At 41.9% G+C, this 15,705-nt stretch overlaps 1 protein-coding gene across 1 annotated transcript in view; it reads right to left on the reverse strand.

The window, feature by feature from the left end:
- The window catches only part of PHLPP1 (PH domain and leucine rich repeat protein phosphatase 1), a 187,031-nt gene extending 178,711 nt beyond the window's left edge, over positions 1 to 8,320 (reverse strand). The window contains exon 1 of the mRNA XM_069468353.1: positions 6,585 to 8,320. Within this exon, the coding sequence (XP_069324454.1) occupies positions 6,585 to 8,172 (1,588 nt within the window). The 5' untranslated portion in view covers positions 8,173 to 8,320. The remainder of the gene's footprint in view (positions 1 to 6,584) is intronic.
- Positions 8,321 to 15,705: the final 7,385 nt, after the last annotated feature.

Genomic DNA, 15,705 nt, shown 5'->3' on the forward strand with positions numbered 1-15,705 from the left:
AGGCAGGTATATGAAAAGAATCATTCTCCAACTGCTCTTCATCAGATACATGAGTAAGAAGAAATAGCAACAAATAAAATCTCTTCATGCTTGGAAAGAATGAGGGGAAAAAAAAAAACCACACAACCAATTCAAATTATCTCAAACTTCAAATTTCTAATTAGATTTTTCACTCATTATTGAAATGGTCCAAAACCAAATATTATTCAATCTTCAACTGAATGCTTTCACAAACTAGAAATGAGACTAATTTACTTTTAGCTAAGCTTCAATTTGGAAAGTATGTGCCAAAACTTGTGGATATTTTTTGGTTTTTTGCTGAAGTATTAATATCCACAAATGCATACAATATGTACAAACTACAAATAAAGTATTTTACCCAGTTTCCAACAGAATTTCTAGGTTATAAACTCAGGGATCACTAGATTTATACCTCAACAAGTCACTTTATTCTATCATTAAATACATTTACAATATATAAAAACAATCTCAAATGTAAAAATACAACAGGAAAAAAATTATTTCAGCATGAATATGGCATTATAGGATAGCCATGCTTTGATTCATTTAACACTGCCGTCCCCAACCCCTGGGCGGACCAGGCCACAGAGCTCCGCTGCCCCCTACCCACCCACCTCTAGTCCATGGAAAAATCATCTTCCATGAAACCAGACCCTGGTGCCAAAAAGGTTGGGGACTACTGAATACTGAGAGGTATACCAAGGCCAACTCGTGGTAACAAAACCATTTCAACTCTAAAATCAAAGTGTAATAACACTTCATTAATCCAATAAACATTACTATATGCTTGATAAAAAGTACAATATCACACAACCTGAAAGAGCTGCTATTCCACAGTTAAACAAATACACTGATGTTTTTTAATCAAGCATCATTAAAATCTATTCTTTCCAGATCCTTGGGTTTCAATTTATCAAAATTTTCTAAAGCCTAGAGTTGAAGTTTCACACAAAAAACATAGTCACTAACACAGCCTTAAGGTTATAAATACCTAATATACCTAAAGAGAATCCACATGGTCAATTTTTTTGTTACAATTATATTATCTTTAGAAAACCAAAGGTTAGCATAAAAAAGGGTTTGCCCTAGAAGCACAGTGACATTAGGCCAGATTCAAAACCCCTCATTACCAGTGTTCCACCAGATGCTTGTGATTAAAGGGGTGGAATTGGTTGTAGAAGGTAGGATTTTAAAGGAAAAAAAGGCTTCATTTTCCCCAGACTGTTTTAGACGTTTTTGATAACATCTTTTTCTCTTTTTCAAAATGTCAGGCATCTTTAAAAGAATAGTTTTTCTATTGAGTGGCTTCAGGATCTCTTGACTTTCTAGTTACAATTAAACCCTTCTCCTGTCCAGACAGACTGAACTATGTTAAAACTCTGGCACATAACAAAATCATTAAATCTAAGATGCCTCATTTGACAGATGTCTCATTAAATTCATCTCAAAGTTAAGGTAAGAGATGCCTTTTAAAAGAAAAGAAAAAACCTGTTAACTCTAAGAAAACTTTGAGAGAGAACTGCTCTCTCAAAATCCACATAGAGTTCACTCACGTGCAACAGAAGATATTAATAGTATGTGGTACATCTAAAATCTCCTGCCATGGGAGAAATGCCTCCATATATATGTGTGCTTAACACATCCCTGGGGACCCAAGCAGGATGGAAAGTTGAAGAATCAGGGCACATATCACCAGCTGTTTAACAAAATTCCACAAATTCAATTCAACACATGTAAAACTGAAATGCCAAGTATACTAAGGCTTGGATCATATACAATGTCAGTGAGTGTTATATTACCAATAAACCAAAAGCTAAATTCAGGATTCTAAAAAGAGAATGAGAAGCACAAAAACATCTTACACATTAAAAAATAATTATCATCTTTGCATAACCAATTGTTTAAGGTAGCTGAATTGACAATCTTATACCAACAAAGAGATTTAACCTTCAACCTGAAATTTTACACAACTCATTTACACTCATCTCCTCTCCCTACAATTAGTTCAATGTATACAAAAGACACATCAATGCAGGAATAACTATGACATTCAAGAACTCACTTTCTAGCTCTATATAACATATGAATTATAAAAACTGTACTAGAGCATAGTAACACCAATAAAGTATCATTGAAAGACAAACAATTCCATTTTACAATAAAATGTTTAGGCAAATAAGATCTTTAACGGCATGTTCAGTTCCTTTAAGCCATGTTTTAAAGGAACTGAACTGTCACATACCCCCCCGCCCGACACACACTCTGAAAAATTACCCACATTTCAGGTGAAGTGTTAATTCTCTACTTCCCAATGAAAATTTGTAGTCTAACAAATGAGGCATCTTGAATAAGTGAATAAAGAATCATCATGTAAACTTTAATTCATATCAACTTAAATGCAAGTACGACCATTTGCAACCAGAATATTTAGAACACTTTAGTATTCTTTCCGAGTTGCCTACTTATTTGCCAGCCTTGGCTCTTTACGTTTTTAAGGGCAGCATGATAAAAATAGAGCCATCCACATTTCACAAGGAATACCACTTTGAACTAGAGGAAAGTATCACCTCATTACCACCAAAAATAGCATATTTTCTGAATGCTTTTTAACCAAGTGAAAAATTCAAGTGTAAATGAAATTCAGCATCGATTCATGGAAAGTGATATGAATTGCAAAATAGAATACCAAGCTCTGCCAAAGACTGAAAAACCACAAGAGACAGTCAACCCTCACTGTGCATCAGTTTCTCCATCTGAAAAGAAGATTGACACTGACTCCTCCCTAATAATGTTTTTGAAAGAACAAGTGAAATACTTTATGTGAAAAGCCTTTTTAAGATTTTTTAAAGATAATAAGACCCAAGATATTATAAATGTTATCAAACCATAGTTATAAAGAAAAAGACAGCATGTACTTTATATCAAAAATAAAAAATAGAAAATAGAAAAACAATAAAAATAAATTTAAACCCTTTGTCCTTAAAATTAAGAAGACTGTTCAAGCACACACTGGTGTCACATGTTCAAACCACATTACTCAATACTGCTGTAATTATAGTAATAAGAACCTGCCCATCAATATTATAGCTTAATGGTGAACCACCCCTTCTTGGTTTCCATGTAGAAAACCACATAAGGTTTGATCATTCCCAGAAGAGAAAAAAGAGAAGAAATACGAGAGGGGTAGGGAGATTGTTCCCTACAATCCTAAAGAGTCACGCACAAAAATACCTTGTGCAAGATTCACTAGGTACAGTGGGTGTGCTCTGCATTCTGTCAACACCCTTTCTCATTACTGCGATTGGAACTGAAATAGCAAGACTACTCAGATCTAATGGGTAGTAGAAAAGAGTCAAAAAAATATTTAAAGATATAGTTTAATACTGCCCTTGATCAATGACACAGACTCCCCCGGGAGTCCAAAACAAAAGTTCATTCATGTTTAGAAGTCCATAATTTATGTCAGGCAATCTAAGTTCTTTAATTTTTTGAACCTAAAATTACTCTCTTTCAGGTAAAATTTAAGATGTCTGATTTTAAAAGTAAATTAAAGACAAGAAACTTCAGATAAAGCCACTTAAATTTTCTCATATTTTAACTCAGAATGGTTGCTTGATAGATGCAATAACAATTTTCAAACTAAGTTTTCATTAACAGCTCCATAATTAGATAGTACCTTTTATCCAACGCCTTCTACTTCATTAAAGACTTTCATTTTACTCTACCCAAATAAATATTTAAATATTCAAAGCAACCACAAATGGCTTTCAAAGCCTTTAAAGAGCAACCTGAGTCAGGTTATATATACTAAAATTTAATTGAAAGGTGACCCTTAAGAGAATGAAAGTTCTATGTTGGATAGAAGCTTCTCAAAAAAAGTAGCTGACTAAACTAGATAGACAAGAGATAAACTAAATTTAAATAAAGAAAAATACTCAAAAGGATTTAAAAGCAACTTCTTAGCTATCCTTAACTCCAACTACACATAAATATTAATAAAACATGCAGCAATAAGTTACACATAAAATTATAAAAGCAAATAGGTTACAAAATTTTCCAACACCCTCTTAAAGGGTGTCATGTAAAACAAACAGTAATTATCCTCTTCCTAAGGAAAAGAATTAATATCAAAATGTAACACTCTCCTGTTGAGGTGTCCTATTTTCCACTGGAGCACACAGGTAATTTCTAGGAATCTCTTCCAGCCTGGTGCAAACCTTCACCATATGTGAAGTCCTGACAATGTTCCCATAATTGAGACTACCTTCTATCAAGGCCTTTTGTTCGTCAATAACTAAACTTCCTTGCAAAAGTCCAAGTGGACTCACCATATGCTAACTTTTATTCTATAGCAAATGAATATCAGCACAGGAATGTCTGGTAGGCTAACTTAGGCTTTAAAAATAAGCTCAACTTTGTTTAACAACCAAAATAAGCAATTAGATATTTTTGTAACAATCAGGCATCTTCCTTCTAGGACACTTGTACACTAGATTAACATTCAAGAATAGGGTGGATACTATTCTTGTGTGTGATCCCCACTTTATTAGTTATTTTTACGAGCATATACTCAGAGACATACATATATTTATGCTGTACATACAGAAATAAAGCAGTAAGTTCAGGATGAGGTAACATTTACTGCTTTTCGTAAAGAACAAGACAAAAAGATTTAAATGATCATGCCAGAAATTTAAAATTTAACCAGAAAAAGGACTTGTCATTTTTATTTTGAGATGAGTTAAATAAACAAAAATGCTTAACATCCACTTAGAATATTTTAGACACTCTTGAAGAGACAATCAAAGAAAATCAAAGATTGAAATTTCCTGACTGTGACACCAAAACCTTTCTCATGCGCATTTATTATGATCAACATATCTAATCATGAGCAAAACAAGGGATGCAGAGCTCTTTCCACACAAAATATGTTCAAATACTGTTTATTTAATATATCCTTTATTTCACACATATTTCCTTCCTCGTAGTTATTTCAGTAATAAGGGCATCAGTGGTTCTCATGTCAACAAAATAAATATTCTCGTTCCAAGTGTGAATACCATTTAATGCTTTTGTAAAATAACAGTATTTTACAAATTACATGAGCTATATGAGAAAAGAATATAGTTGTTGCTCCTACATAATAAAATCACCAATTTCTGGGCCATAGGCTTTAAAAGTCATGTCATCTAGTTGAGATATTATCTTCAGATACTGCAAATGCTATTGTATTATGATTTGGTTTTCTTTATAAGGCAAAGATTCATCAGAAATCCACTTAAGAATTTCAAAAACACTTCAATTAATCTCCACCAGGAATGCTATCTGTCCTGCATATTTCATCGTGCAGTAATGATTTCTTCATGCAAACTAACTAAAACTACTACCAGGAGACAATTTGAACCAAAAAACATATTTAATTTGAAAGAATAGCTATAGATTAATGAAGATGCAAGTATGCTTATTTTTACACCATCACCTACAACATAAAACCTAAAGTTGGCAAAGATTTATCACTCCTGATTTAATCTTGTTATGCTAACTTTATTTTAAATAAAATTCCTTACCACTGAGAATAAAATTCTTCAAACCAGAGGAGGAAAAGGATGCAAACTACTTATTAAGCTCAAATACAATAACCAGAACCTACAGCTACCTAATTTAGTACCAGCCATGTCTTCAGCCAAAGGAGAAACCTTATGTTAGTCACCTCTAGTCAAGAATTTGATAAAGTTTTGAAATAAGATGGGGGAGGACTTTAGGTCACATCTGAAGAAACAGCAACCATTTAAATTCTTATTATGAATCCTACTGCAGGTCCGATTGCAATGGTCAGTTCTGACTGCTAAGGCTGGAAGAAAGAAATGAGAGAAAGAAACAGATAAAATCATTTTTGATGCAAGACTCAAACTTGCAGAGGAGACTGAAATAAAGCAAAAAAGCGCTGGGGAAAGACATTACTTTAAAAAGGATCATATTTGTCAGGTTTTAACGAGGACTACGTAGGTAAATATGCATGGCAGAACTGAACAAACAAGGGCACCAGTTGAGAAGGAACGAGTTCCTGGTGGCATATACCTAACAGCCAGAATGGTAGGTAGACTGGACAGTCAAATGTAGGCAAGGGTGTTCTAGAGCATGTTGGTTGGTCATTTTCCTCGGTAGGTATTATGTTCATGTGATAGTTTACCTGAAATCCCAAACTGCCTGAAACCCAACAAGCCCCTGAGGAGAGAGGCCTGAAGGAAGCACCTTTATTGTTAAAGGTGCTATTGCCTCTTTCAGGAGTATCTGCTTCCTGCACTTCCTGGTGATCGGCCACCTCCTCCACATTGCTTTCCAACCTCTGAGCCCTCAAGATTGACTAAAACTCGCAGATTTAAAGATTGCTCAATTTAGTACTACACGGATTCTACGTAAAATCTGGAAAGAAGTATCAGACAAAGACTCACCAGGACCCGCATTTACTCTTGGGTAGGGCAAACAGACGAGCAATTTGAATCATTCCTCGGTCCCTGGAAGTCGTTTGCACCCACCTGTCAACGTGCAGGTGATTTCCTTACCTGCATAAAAGCGGATGAGGCAGCCAATCTCCGAGTCCATGCCTTCCTCCTGCACCCTCCACAGCTCTCCAAATCCCAGTTGGAAGAGGTAGTCATTTTGGATCTGCAATGGCTTCTCGTCCGCCTCCAGGCGCCGGGTGGTCTCTCCGTGGAGCTGCACGTACAGGGTGGGTGGTGGGGGCGGCGGAGGCGCTTTCTCCGCGGCCGCGCCGCTCCTCCCGGGGGTCGACTGGGGGCCGCCTGGGGTCGCGGCTGCTGCCACCTTCTCCGCCCAAGACTCCTCGCGGGCGACCCCGCCCGGGCCGTCGACGCCCCTCGGGGCTTTCTGCTGTGGCCAAGGCGGGGAGGCCGGGGCAGGGCGGCCGGGGCGGCGGGGCTGGCCTGGGGCCCCCGTCGGGGCCGGGTCGGTGTCGAGCTCCTCCGATGACGACGACGAGCCGCCGCCGCTGCTGTAGGGGTCCAGGCGGTCGGACACGCTCTCGGCGCTGGGGCTCAGGCTGAAGCTCTCGGTGTCGGAGGCCGGGCCGGCGACCGCGCCATCCAGAGGCCGCGGGGTGCCAGGAGAAGAAGCAGGGCCCCTCGCGAACGGTTCGCCAGGGCTGGAGTCCGAGGGTGCGGGGCTGGCGCGGGAGGTGCAGCGCGCCCACCCGCCCCGGCCGCCGCCGGGCAGAGGCAGGTCGGCGGGAGGCGCGCGCGGAGGGGCCCCGACGGCACGTAGCGCGCTCCTCGCGGGCAGCGGCTCCAAGTCCCGAGGCTCGGGCGGCGTAAGCCGAGGGCCGGTATCGGGGGGCAGCTCAGCGCCCGACCTGGCGGCGGCGGGTCCGGAATCCTGGCCCAGCACCTTCACCACGCCGCCGCCTCTGTGGCCCTGTTGCAGCAGGCGGGCGGCCACCTCGCCCGCGGTGGTGTCCAGAGTGCAGAGCACCGGGCGCAGGTAGGTCGAAGCCATGTGGCGGTCGAAGACATGCACACAGCCCCGCTGGAGCTGGTGCCTCACCCAGTCCCTGTCCGACGGCTGCAGCTGCATTATTTGCCGGTGCTTCAGAAGCAGCGTCTTCCTGTCCAGGCTCCGGGTGCACAGCGACGCCGAGGCCGAGCAGGAGGCGGGGAGGCCGGCGGCTCCGGTGGAGTGCGAGGCAGCAGCGGCCGAGGACGACGACGAGGAGGAGGACGACGACGAGGCGGCGGCAGCCGCGGACAGATTCCTCTTCAGCCGCCCTCTCCTCAGCAGGAGGGAGTTAGCGCCGCTGCCAACCCCAGACACCGGGGCAACCCCGCCGGCGGTGGGCTGGGGCGCCCCGCGCCGCCTCCTGCGCCCGGTGCCCCCAGCTCTGCCCGGCAGCAGCCCCGGCGGCGCCTCGCCGGGGGCCTCTTCCCGCGCCCCGCCGCCGCCGCCGCCGTTCCCGCTGCTCGGGGCCGCCGGGGTCAGCGCGGGCTCCGGGCTCCGGCCGCCCCCGGCCGCCGCCGCCAGAGCTGCCGCGGCCGCTGCCACTGCCGCCGCCGCTGCCGCCGCTGCCGGAGCTGAAGCTCGGTCCTCCCTGCTGGTCTCGGGGAGTCGCTGCGCCGTGGCCGCGGCGGCGGGCTCCATTGCAGTGGGGCTTCGCGTTTCCCCCCCAGCTCCGGAGGCAGCGGGCGGAGAGGGAGGAGGTGAGGCGAAGGTGGGAGACAGCGGCGGCGGCGGCGCGCGGAGAGGGCGAAGCCAATGGCGTTCGGCGCGGCCGTTCCAGGGGATTATGTGGCAATTCGGAGCATTCCGTCGGTGTCTCGGTGTTCCATCCCGCGCGCCCGCCTCGCCGCCACCGCCCCCCCTCACACGCCCTCCCCGCCCGGGTCGCAGGCTCCCCAGCACCAGGCCCCGCCCGCTCCCCCCACCTCACCCGGGCGAACCAGCCGCGGAGCTGGGCTCATTGAATATTAATCAAGCGCCGGGAGCGGGAAGGCGGGAGTCGGGGAGGGCGGGAGCTCCGCGTGGGCCTCATGAATATGCATCGTTAGCATGACCGCATTCCAGGGCGGAGTGGGGCGACCAGGAGGGCGGCGGGGGCGGGGCTTCAGGGTAAACAAACGTGACGCGTGCGTACGAGGGCGGAGCGGGGGCAGTTTCCCTGGAGGTTCCCGAGCGGGCCTCAGAGAGGGGAGGGAGCGAGCAAAGGGGCGCGCGATGCACCTTGGGGGTTGTGGTTCTGGTACGGGGCCGAAGTGTCCGTGGGAAACAAAGTGAACTACAAGTCCCAGCGGCCCTTAGGTTCCGCCCCACCTCTGTGTCTGCAGCTGGGCATGGCCAGGGAGTATTGTGCCCTCTGCTGTTGAACTATGTGCCTCGGAATGCTCTTACTCATTAACTTGTACCTTACCCACCCGCTCCCGCTCGCTAGATGACTTTTATTTTCTCTGCTAATGGAAAGTGATGGCTTTCAGGGACTGTAAACAGTACGAAGGTCCCGGGTCCTTGGTCCTCGCCTCTGTCCATTGTATGAGATACAAATACACACCCAAAACACACAGGATCACTCGCCGTCAGAGTGGGCCAACCTCACTTTTTCTCACTTTTTTAAGTCAGGAGAAGAGAGGCAGTTTCTGGAAATTGTAACTGAGGCAATCGTTGAGAGTGCTTGGTGGAAGTCGCACAGTCCTGAGCCCATCCTCTCCCTCTCCTGTATCGAAAAGGAAAATGACAAAGGACAAGGATCTCATTGTTTCCCATTGATCTTCAAGTTTGAAGTAGCTCAATGACATGGAAAGCAGTAGAAAGTAGAAGAAATGTTGAAATGGGACATCGTGGGATATGAGATGGGCTTTTTCCTTGTTCTCTCTTAATAACGTCGTTTCTGGTTTTTTCTTTCAACATCTAGAAAAAAATTATTTTCTACTGCTACAATGTTTGCTACAATGTTTAGTTGTGGTCTGAAAAGTTGCCTTTTTTTTTTTTTTTTTTTTTTTTTGGTCAGTTGAATCAATATTGTAGGCTGGGCTAGGGCAGTTTACTATTTAAAAGAATTTAGTAAGCCTTTTTAATTGAATTACTATTCCCTGATTGCTTTATAAATCTGGATTTTCACATGTGAGACTTTTAAACAGTTTTAAACTACATACTACTATCCAGGAGCTGCCTTAACCCCAGTAGTTAACTAAACTTGGAGATGAAGACAGCCAGGGAGAGAAAGATATTAATATCGACTGGAACTTACAGCAAGGAAAGTTGTACGTAGGTTCTCCACACAATTTCATTGAACAGGAATGGAAGAAGGTACCCGGACAAAAAATATACATATATTTCTCAATGACTCCTGAAATTCCTGTTGATTTTCTGTATTTTCTTTTAAAGTTTTTCCCTTTGGCTTCATGAAACTAATTTTTATTCCATGTAAATTTTATCGGCAGCAACATTTTTAAAATTAAGGAGATTGCAAGTTCTCCCAAGAGAAAACATATTCAAGTCTATTAATTTCACAAATAATTATAAACCTATATTATGTACCGGTCACCGTGTTACAGCAATTGAGTAAGTCATACGCTGTTCCTGCCTTCATAGAAATTATAGATTAGAAAGAACGATGTTCAACAAAGTGAGGTGGATGTACAGATGGGAAAATACAAGGTGCCATGGAAATAGACATAAAACAAGAGGAACTAGCCTAGTCTAGGAATTCCAAGAATTAGGTCCTAACTTTGAAGGAAATTTTTTGGAGTAAATGAAAATGTGCTTGTTGAAGGATTAGTCTGTGAAAAAAAGAAAAAAAATAAGCAAAGAGGTAATTATATTGAAGATAAATTTCAACTACGCTAATCTATATGTTGCCTTCAGTAGCCCCTAACACAAACTATTTGTTCTAGAGATTGAAAGAATAGTATTTTAATTTAGGCATCTTTTAGAGGATGAAAAAACAAGGCACATGTTAAATTTCAGTACTAAAATATAGAATTTTTATACCTCTTCATGTTCCTTAGTTGACTTTCTACAGACCTTTTTAATTTTTGCTATATTAAGAAATGTATATTAACTCTCATATTTCTGCTTTCTAGAGTTATGTTCCTTTAGCTAAAGTAAGAAGCCCTAAGAAATTTTCTTCTAATCATAAATACTGGGCTGGGCACAGAGTCTCACATCTGTAATACTAGCACATTGGGGGGGCAAGAAGGGATGATGGCTTGAGGCTAGGAGTTCAGGACTGGCCTGAGCAAGAAGGAGACTTGTCTCTACAAAAAATAAATATAAAAAAATTAGCCGGGCATGGTGGTGTGGGCCTGTTGTCCCAGCTGCTTGGGAAGCTGAGGAAGTACGATAACTTGAGCCCGAGAGTTTGAAGTTGCAGTGAGCTGTGATCACACCAATGCACTCTAGCCTGGGAGACAGAGCGAGACCCTGTCTCAAAAAATAAAATAAAAAATTCTGTCACCATTGCTTCTTCTCCAAGAAATTACAGTACTGTACTTAATCTACGTCTGGCTCCTGTCACTTGGCTTTACACAATCACTGCATTCTGCCTTTTTATCTTCTAGGAATTTTGTTTACCCTTTGAAGGTATTTATCACCAAAACATCTTTTCCAAGGGGAAACAATGTTGAACAAAAGTCATTGCTCAGAGAATTTAGTATCCAAAGTATTGCGGGGGGTGGGGGGGGTCTGGGGAGCCATCATACACTCCTGGCAGATAGGGACTTAGTACCAGGGATACCTGATACCAAGTTAGGGGTGTGGGGGCAGGAAATAATGTTAATGTTAAAGAAAAAGGAAATACATTTCCACCTCAAAAAGACAATGTGGGGAGGTGGGTATATAGAATACAATTTTACGGGAATTCATGCATAGAGTCTGTAATCTGAAAGATGTCATATTCCATTGTATGCAGAATAATAAAAATCAGAGTTGAGAGGACAGCAAAACGGCCAAGGTCCACAATGCAATCCTTCCTTTATTCTACCCCAAACCTTCAGTGAAGTTACTAAACTTGGGGTGAGAGGAGAAAGAGAAAGAAAATGGGAGTTCCTGAAGAATAGACAGTCTGCCTAATGAGATCAACTGGAGCCTTGTAGCTGAAATAACAAATTGATAAAGGGCAATGAAACTTGTGCTTAGAGATTGCTAGTATTGTGAAACATCATCCAGACCATCTGTGCCAGCCCACACTATACAATTTCTCTGAATAAGGAAAGGATTTCAATAAAAGACAAATGTATTCCAGATACCCATGAAATAGCAGCTTCTACTTAAAAGTAGAGTGGGGAATATGCCAGTATCCTAAAACCATATAAGTCATGAATGCCTCCCCTTTAAAGTGTTCCAAATGTATAATCTAATACCGCATTTCTGACTATCCACACTTTTCAAAGAATCCGATCTTAAAATGCTTAAAAGATAATCGTGAAAAGAAACATCAGATGTAAAAGTTGTAAATCCCGATGCCAACTTGTTAAAATATTTTCACAGCTAAGTTTAGAAAAAGAGAACATAATTTTCAATTTATGGCCACAGTTTACTTTCTGCTGTGTGATTTATAACTGACTTGCTGTGTTCTGCATCTAGGTTAATCCTGTCTGCATCCTTAGATCTAAGATAAAAGAAATCATCTTTGGAGGTTTTTTTCTAATATAAGCAGTTGGAATTTTCATGGAAGCATGAATTGATAGCAGGGATGGTTTCAATCTGAATTGTCAAGGGCTCAGCTGTGTCCAGAAATAAACTCAGAAAGATGCAATATACAATGTAATACATTTAGTTAGTACATTATGAACAAGGGATCTAATTATAGTTTCACATTTTTATATCCCTTGAGCTACTAGTGGTTTACCATGCCTAAATTGCTCACTGTTTACTCATTCTTTTTTACTATGAGGGACCCATTTAGCAAATTACTGCTCTAGTGCACTAAATGGGCCCCAGGTGGCCAAACTGAATTAATATGTTCCCTGTTCACTAGCAGGATGAGACCTTATGATCTCTCTAAAACATCACCCCTCCCTCATAAAACTTACAATTTGAATTCTATCAAGAGCTTAGACTGCTACTATCATCTTAGGTAGCCCATTTTATTGATATGGTTTGATAGCTTTTCAAATTTTAGTGCACCCTTTTAAATCCCATAATTCTTTATCTTTTTCTTATTTCTCACATCCTGCCTTGCTGAAATAAACAGATGTTCTGTGCATTACAACAATGAAGTTTTAGACCAGAAATAGAGGCCATGTAGACCCACCCCCTTCCCCTAACCATGTAAATTACCTGGGACATTCATTCAACAAGTATTTATTAAACTTTTATGTGTAGGCATCACTCACCCAAGTAAATAGTATAGACAAAAATATCTGCCCTAATGAAGCCATTTTTTTAAAAGAAAATCCTCTGTTAAAATCAACCTACTCTTTTCTTTTGTATAGATAGTTCTTGCTTTAACCAAGTGGGAGATATGAAAATCTAGATGTATGAATTATATATTAGAGTATAAACATTTCTTCTTAGAGTATCATTTATTCTTTCCCTTCCAAATGAATTCATCATAAAATTGTTTTAAATACTTCTGTAATATTAATACATTTTAAAATATATTAATTTTAAAAGTTAATTTGTACCCAAGCTTTTTAGAAACATATTTTGGATTTTAACCTGTCCCAAGCACCTAATATCTCTTTCCATCAAGATTTGTATCTTGGCCGGGCGCGGTGGCTCACGCCTGTAATCCTAGCACTCTGCGAGGCCGAGGTGGGCGGATCGTTTGAGCTCAGGAGTTCAAGACCAGCCTGAGCAAGAGCGAGACCCCATCTCTACTAAAAAAATAGAAAGAAATTATATGGACAGCTAAAAATATATATAGAAAAAATTAGCCGGGCATGGTGGCGCATGCCTGTAGTCCCAGCTACTCGGGAGGCTGAGACAGGAGGATCGCTTGAGCTCAGAAGTTTGAGGTTGCTGTGAGCTAGGCTGATGCCACGGCACTCACTGTAGCCTGGGCAACAGAGTGAGACTCTGTCTCAAAAAAAGAAAAGAAAAAGAAAAAAAAAAAAAAAAAAAAAAAAGATTTGTATCTATCCAAAATCCATCCTACATCATCCCAAAGCATTTCTTCTGATTCTTCCATGGCGAAAAATAGAAAAGTATCCTCCAGGTCTTCATTCCCCATACTTATAGTCATTAACCCTGAAGAAGCAGCATGGGTATTTTTTCTTTTTTTTCTTTCTTTCTTTTTTTTTTTTTTTTTTTTTTTTTTTTGCCCCACAGTAGAGAGATTATAGGAGACACCATCAGTTCCTAGGAGTCTCATCCTTTCCCACTCTACCACCTGCCACACCCAATGGTCTACATTCCTAATACCTTAGCTTCCTAGGGCTACCATAACAAAGTAGCATGAACTGAGTCACTCAAAACAACAGAAATGTATCTCTTCACAGTTCTGGAGGTTAGAAGTCCAAAATCAAGATGGTGGCAGGGCCATTCTCTCTCTGAAGTCTCTAGGGTAGGACCCTTCCTTGCCTTTTCTAGCTTCTTGTGGTTGCCAGCATTCCCTGGCTTGTAGCTGCATTACTCCACCCTCTGCCTTCCACTATCTGTCATCACGTGGCCTTCTCCCAACGTCTCTGTCCACATTTCCCTCTTCTTATAAGAACACCAGTCACTGGATCAGGCCACCATCACGACCTCATCTTAACTTAATTACATCTGCAAAGACCCTATTTCCCGAGGTTCTGAGTAGATGTGAATTTGTGGGGACTACTTTAACCCAGTATACTGAGTGTTTTGTACCTCTCCTCAGGGATGACAATCTGAAATTTATCAGACTTGTAGACTTCGGGGCTTAGTAAAATCTCCCAAACACACACACACACACACACACACACGCATACACGTGCACGTGCACATAACCAAACTAGTTTTATTAACTTTTTACTAATTCATTTAAATATTTATTGACACTTTGTTATATACCAGGCACCATAAAAGGAACTGAATATATAACAGTGAACAAGACAGTTGCAATTCTTGTCTTCAAAAACATTTTTAAACTATAAATATCATTAAAATACTTTATTTATTTATTTATTAAGACAGGGTCTTGCTATGTTGTCCAGGCTGGTCTTGAACTCCTAGCCTCAAGGGATCCTCCTGCTTCAGCCTCCCAAAATACTGGGATTACAGGTGGAAGCTACCATCCTCGGCCAAAAACACTATTTTAAAGAGGCCATTTTTAACACACACAAAAAGTGGGAAAGACAAATCTCAGCATAAAAGGTGGTCCCTTCAATAGAACAAAGTTAATTTTATGGAAAACTCCTTAACTTGTCCTTTTTTTTTTCTTTCATGTCACTACAGATCAAGAAAATGCCATCCCAGAACAGTACCCAATTTCAGACTGGCATTTGAGCATCACACCACTAGAGCTTCAAAGAAGTGGCTGTCTCTAGTACACTACTGTTCTATAGCCAGGAGTAGAAGGTCATGGGCCAGGCACGGTGGCTCACACCTATAATTCTAGCACTCTGGGAGGCCAAGGCAGGAGGATTGTTTGAGCTCAGGAGTTCAAGACCAGCCTGAGCAAGAGTGAGACCCCCATCTCTACAAAAAATAGAAAAATTAGCTGGGCACAGAGGAGTGCACCTGTACTCCCAGCTACTTGGGAGGCTGAGGCAGGAGGATCACTGAGCCCAGAAGTTTGAGGTTGCAGTGAGCTAGGATGACACCCATGTACTCTACCTGGGGTGAGAGAGGAAGACTCTCTCAAAAAAACAAAACAAAACAAAAAAAACCCAGAGCTGTGACTTTCAAGAATTTGACAATTTCTAACCATCTGCTGCCATAAGTATCAAAACATTACAAAATACAGCCACTGCCCCAGTGCTATACAATATCTGTGATCTTACCATATCTCTGTTGTAAAAATGAGCTGCCAGGGAGATCAAGAAGGGCTCCTGCTCATGTGGGTGCATTAATAAGTCAGAGTGGTGCTGGCCATGGCAGAATCCACATTCTCATCTCCACATTCTCAGTCTCCTGCACACGCCATAATTTGAAAGGCAGCTCCATGGGATATTTTGGGGGAGCTCTGTAATATTCAAGGATGGAAGTCAGAAGTCCTGGTTCTATACGTACGAGATAAGTATGACCTTGGGAAGATATTTGACCTTCAAGAGC

The sequence above is a fragment of the Eulemur rufifrons genome, chromosome 5 (assembly GCF_041146395.1).
Source record: "Eulemur rufifrons isolate Redbay chromosome 5, OSU_ERuf_1, whole genome shotgun sequence".
Classification (NCBI taxonomy): domain Eukaryota; kingdom Metazoa; phylum Chordata; class Mammalia; order Primates; family Lemuridae; genus Eulemur; species Eulemur rufifrons.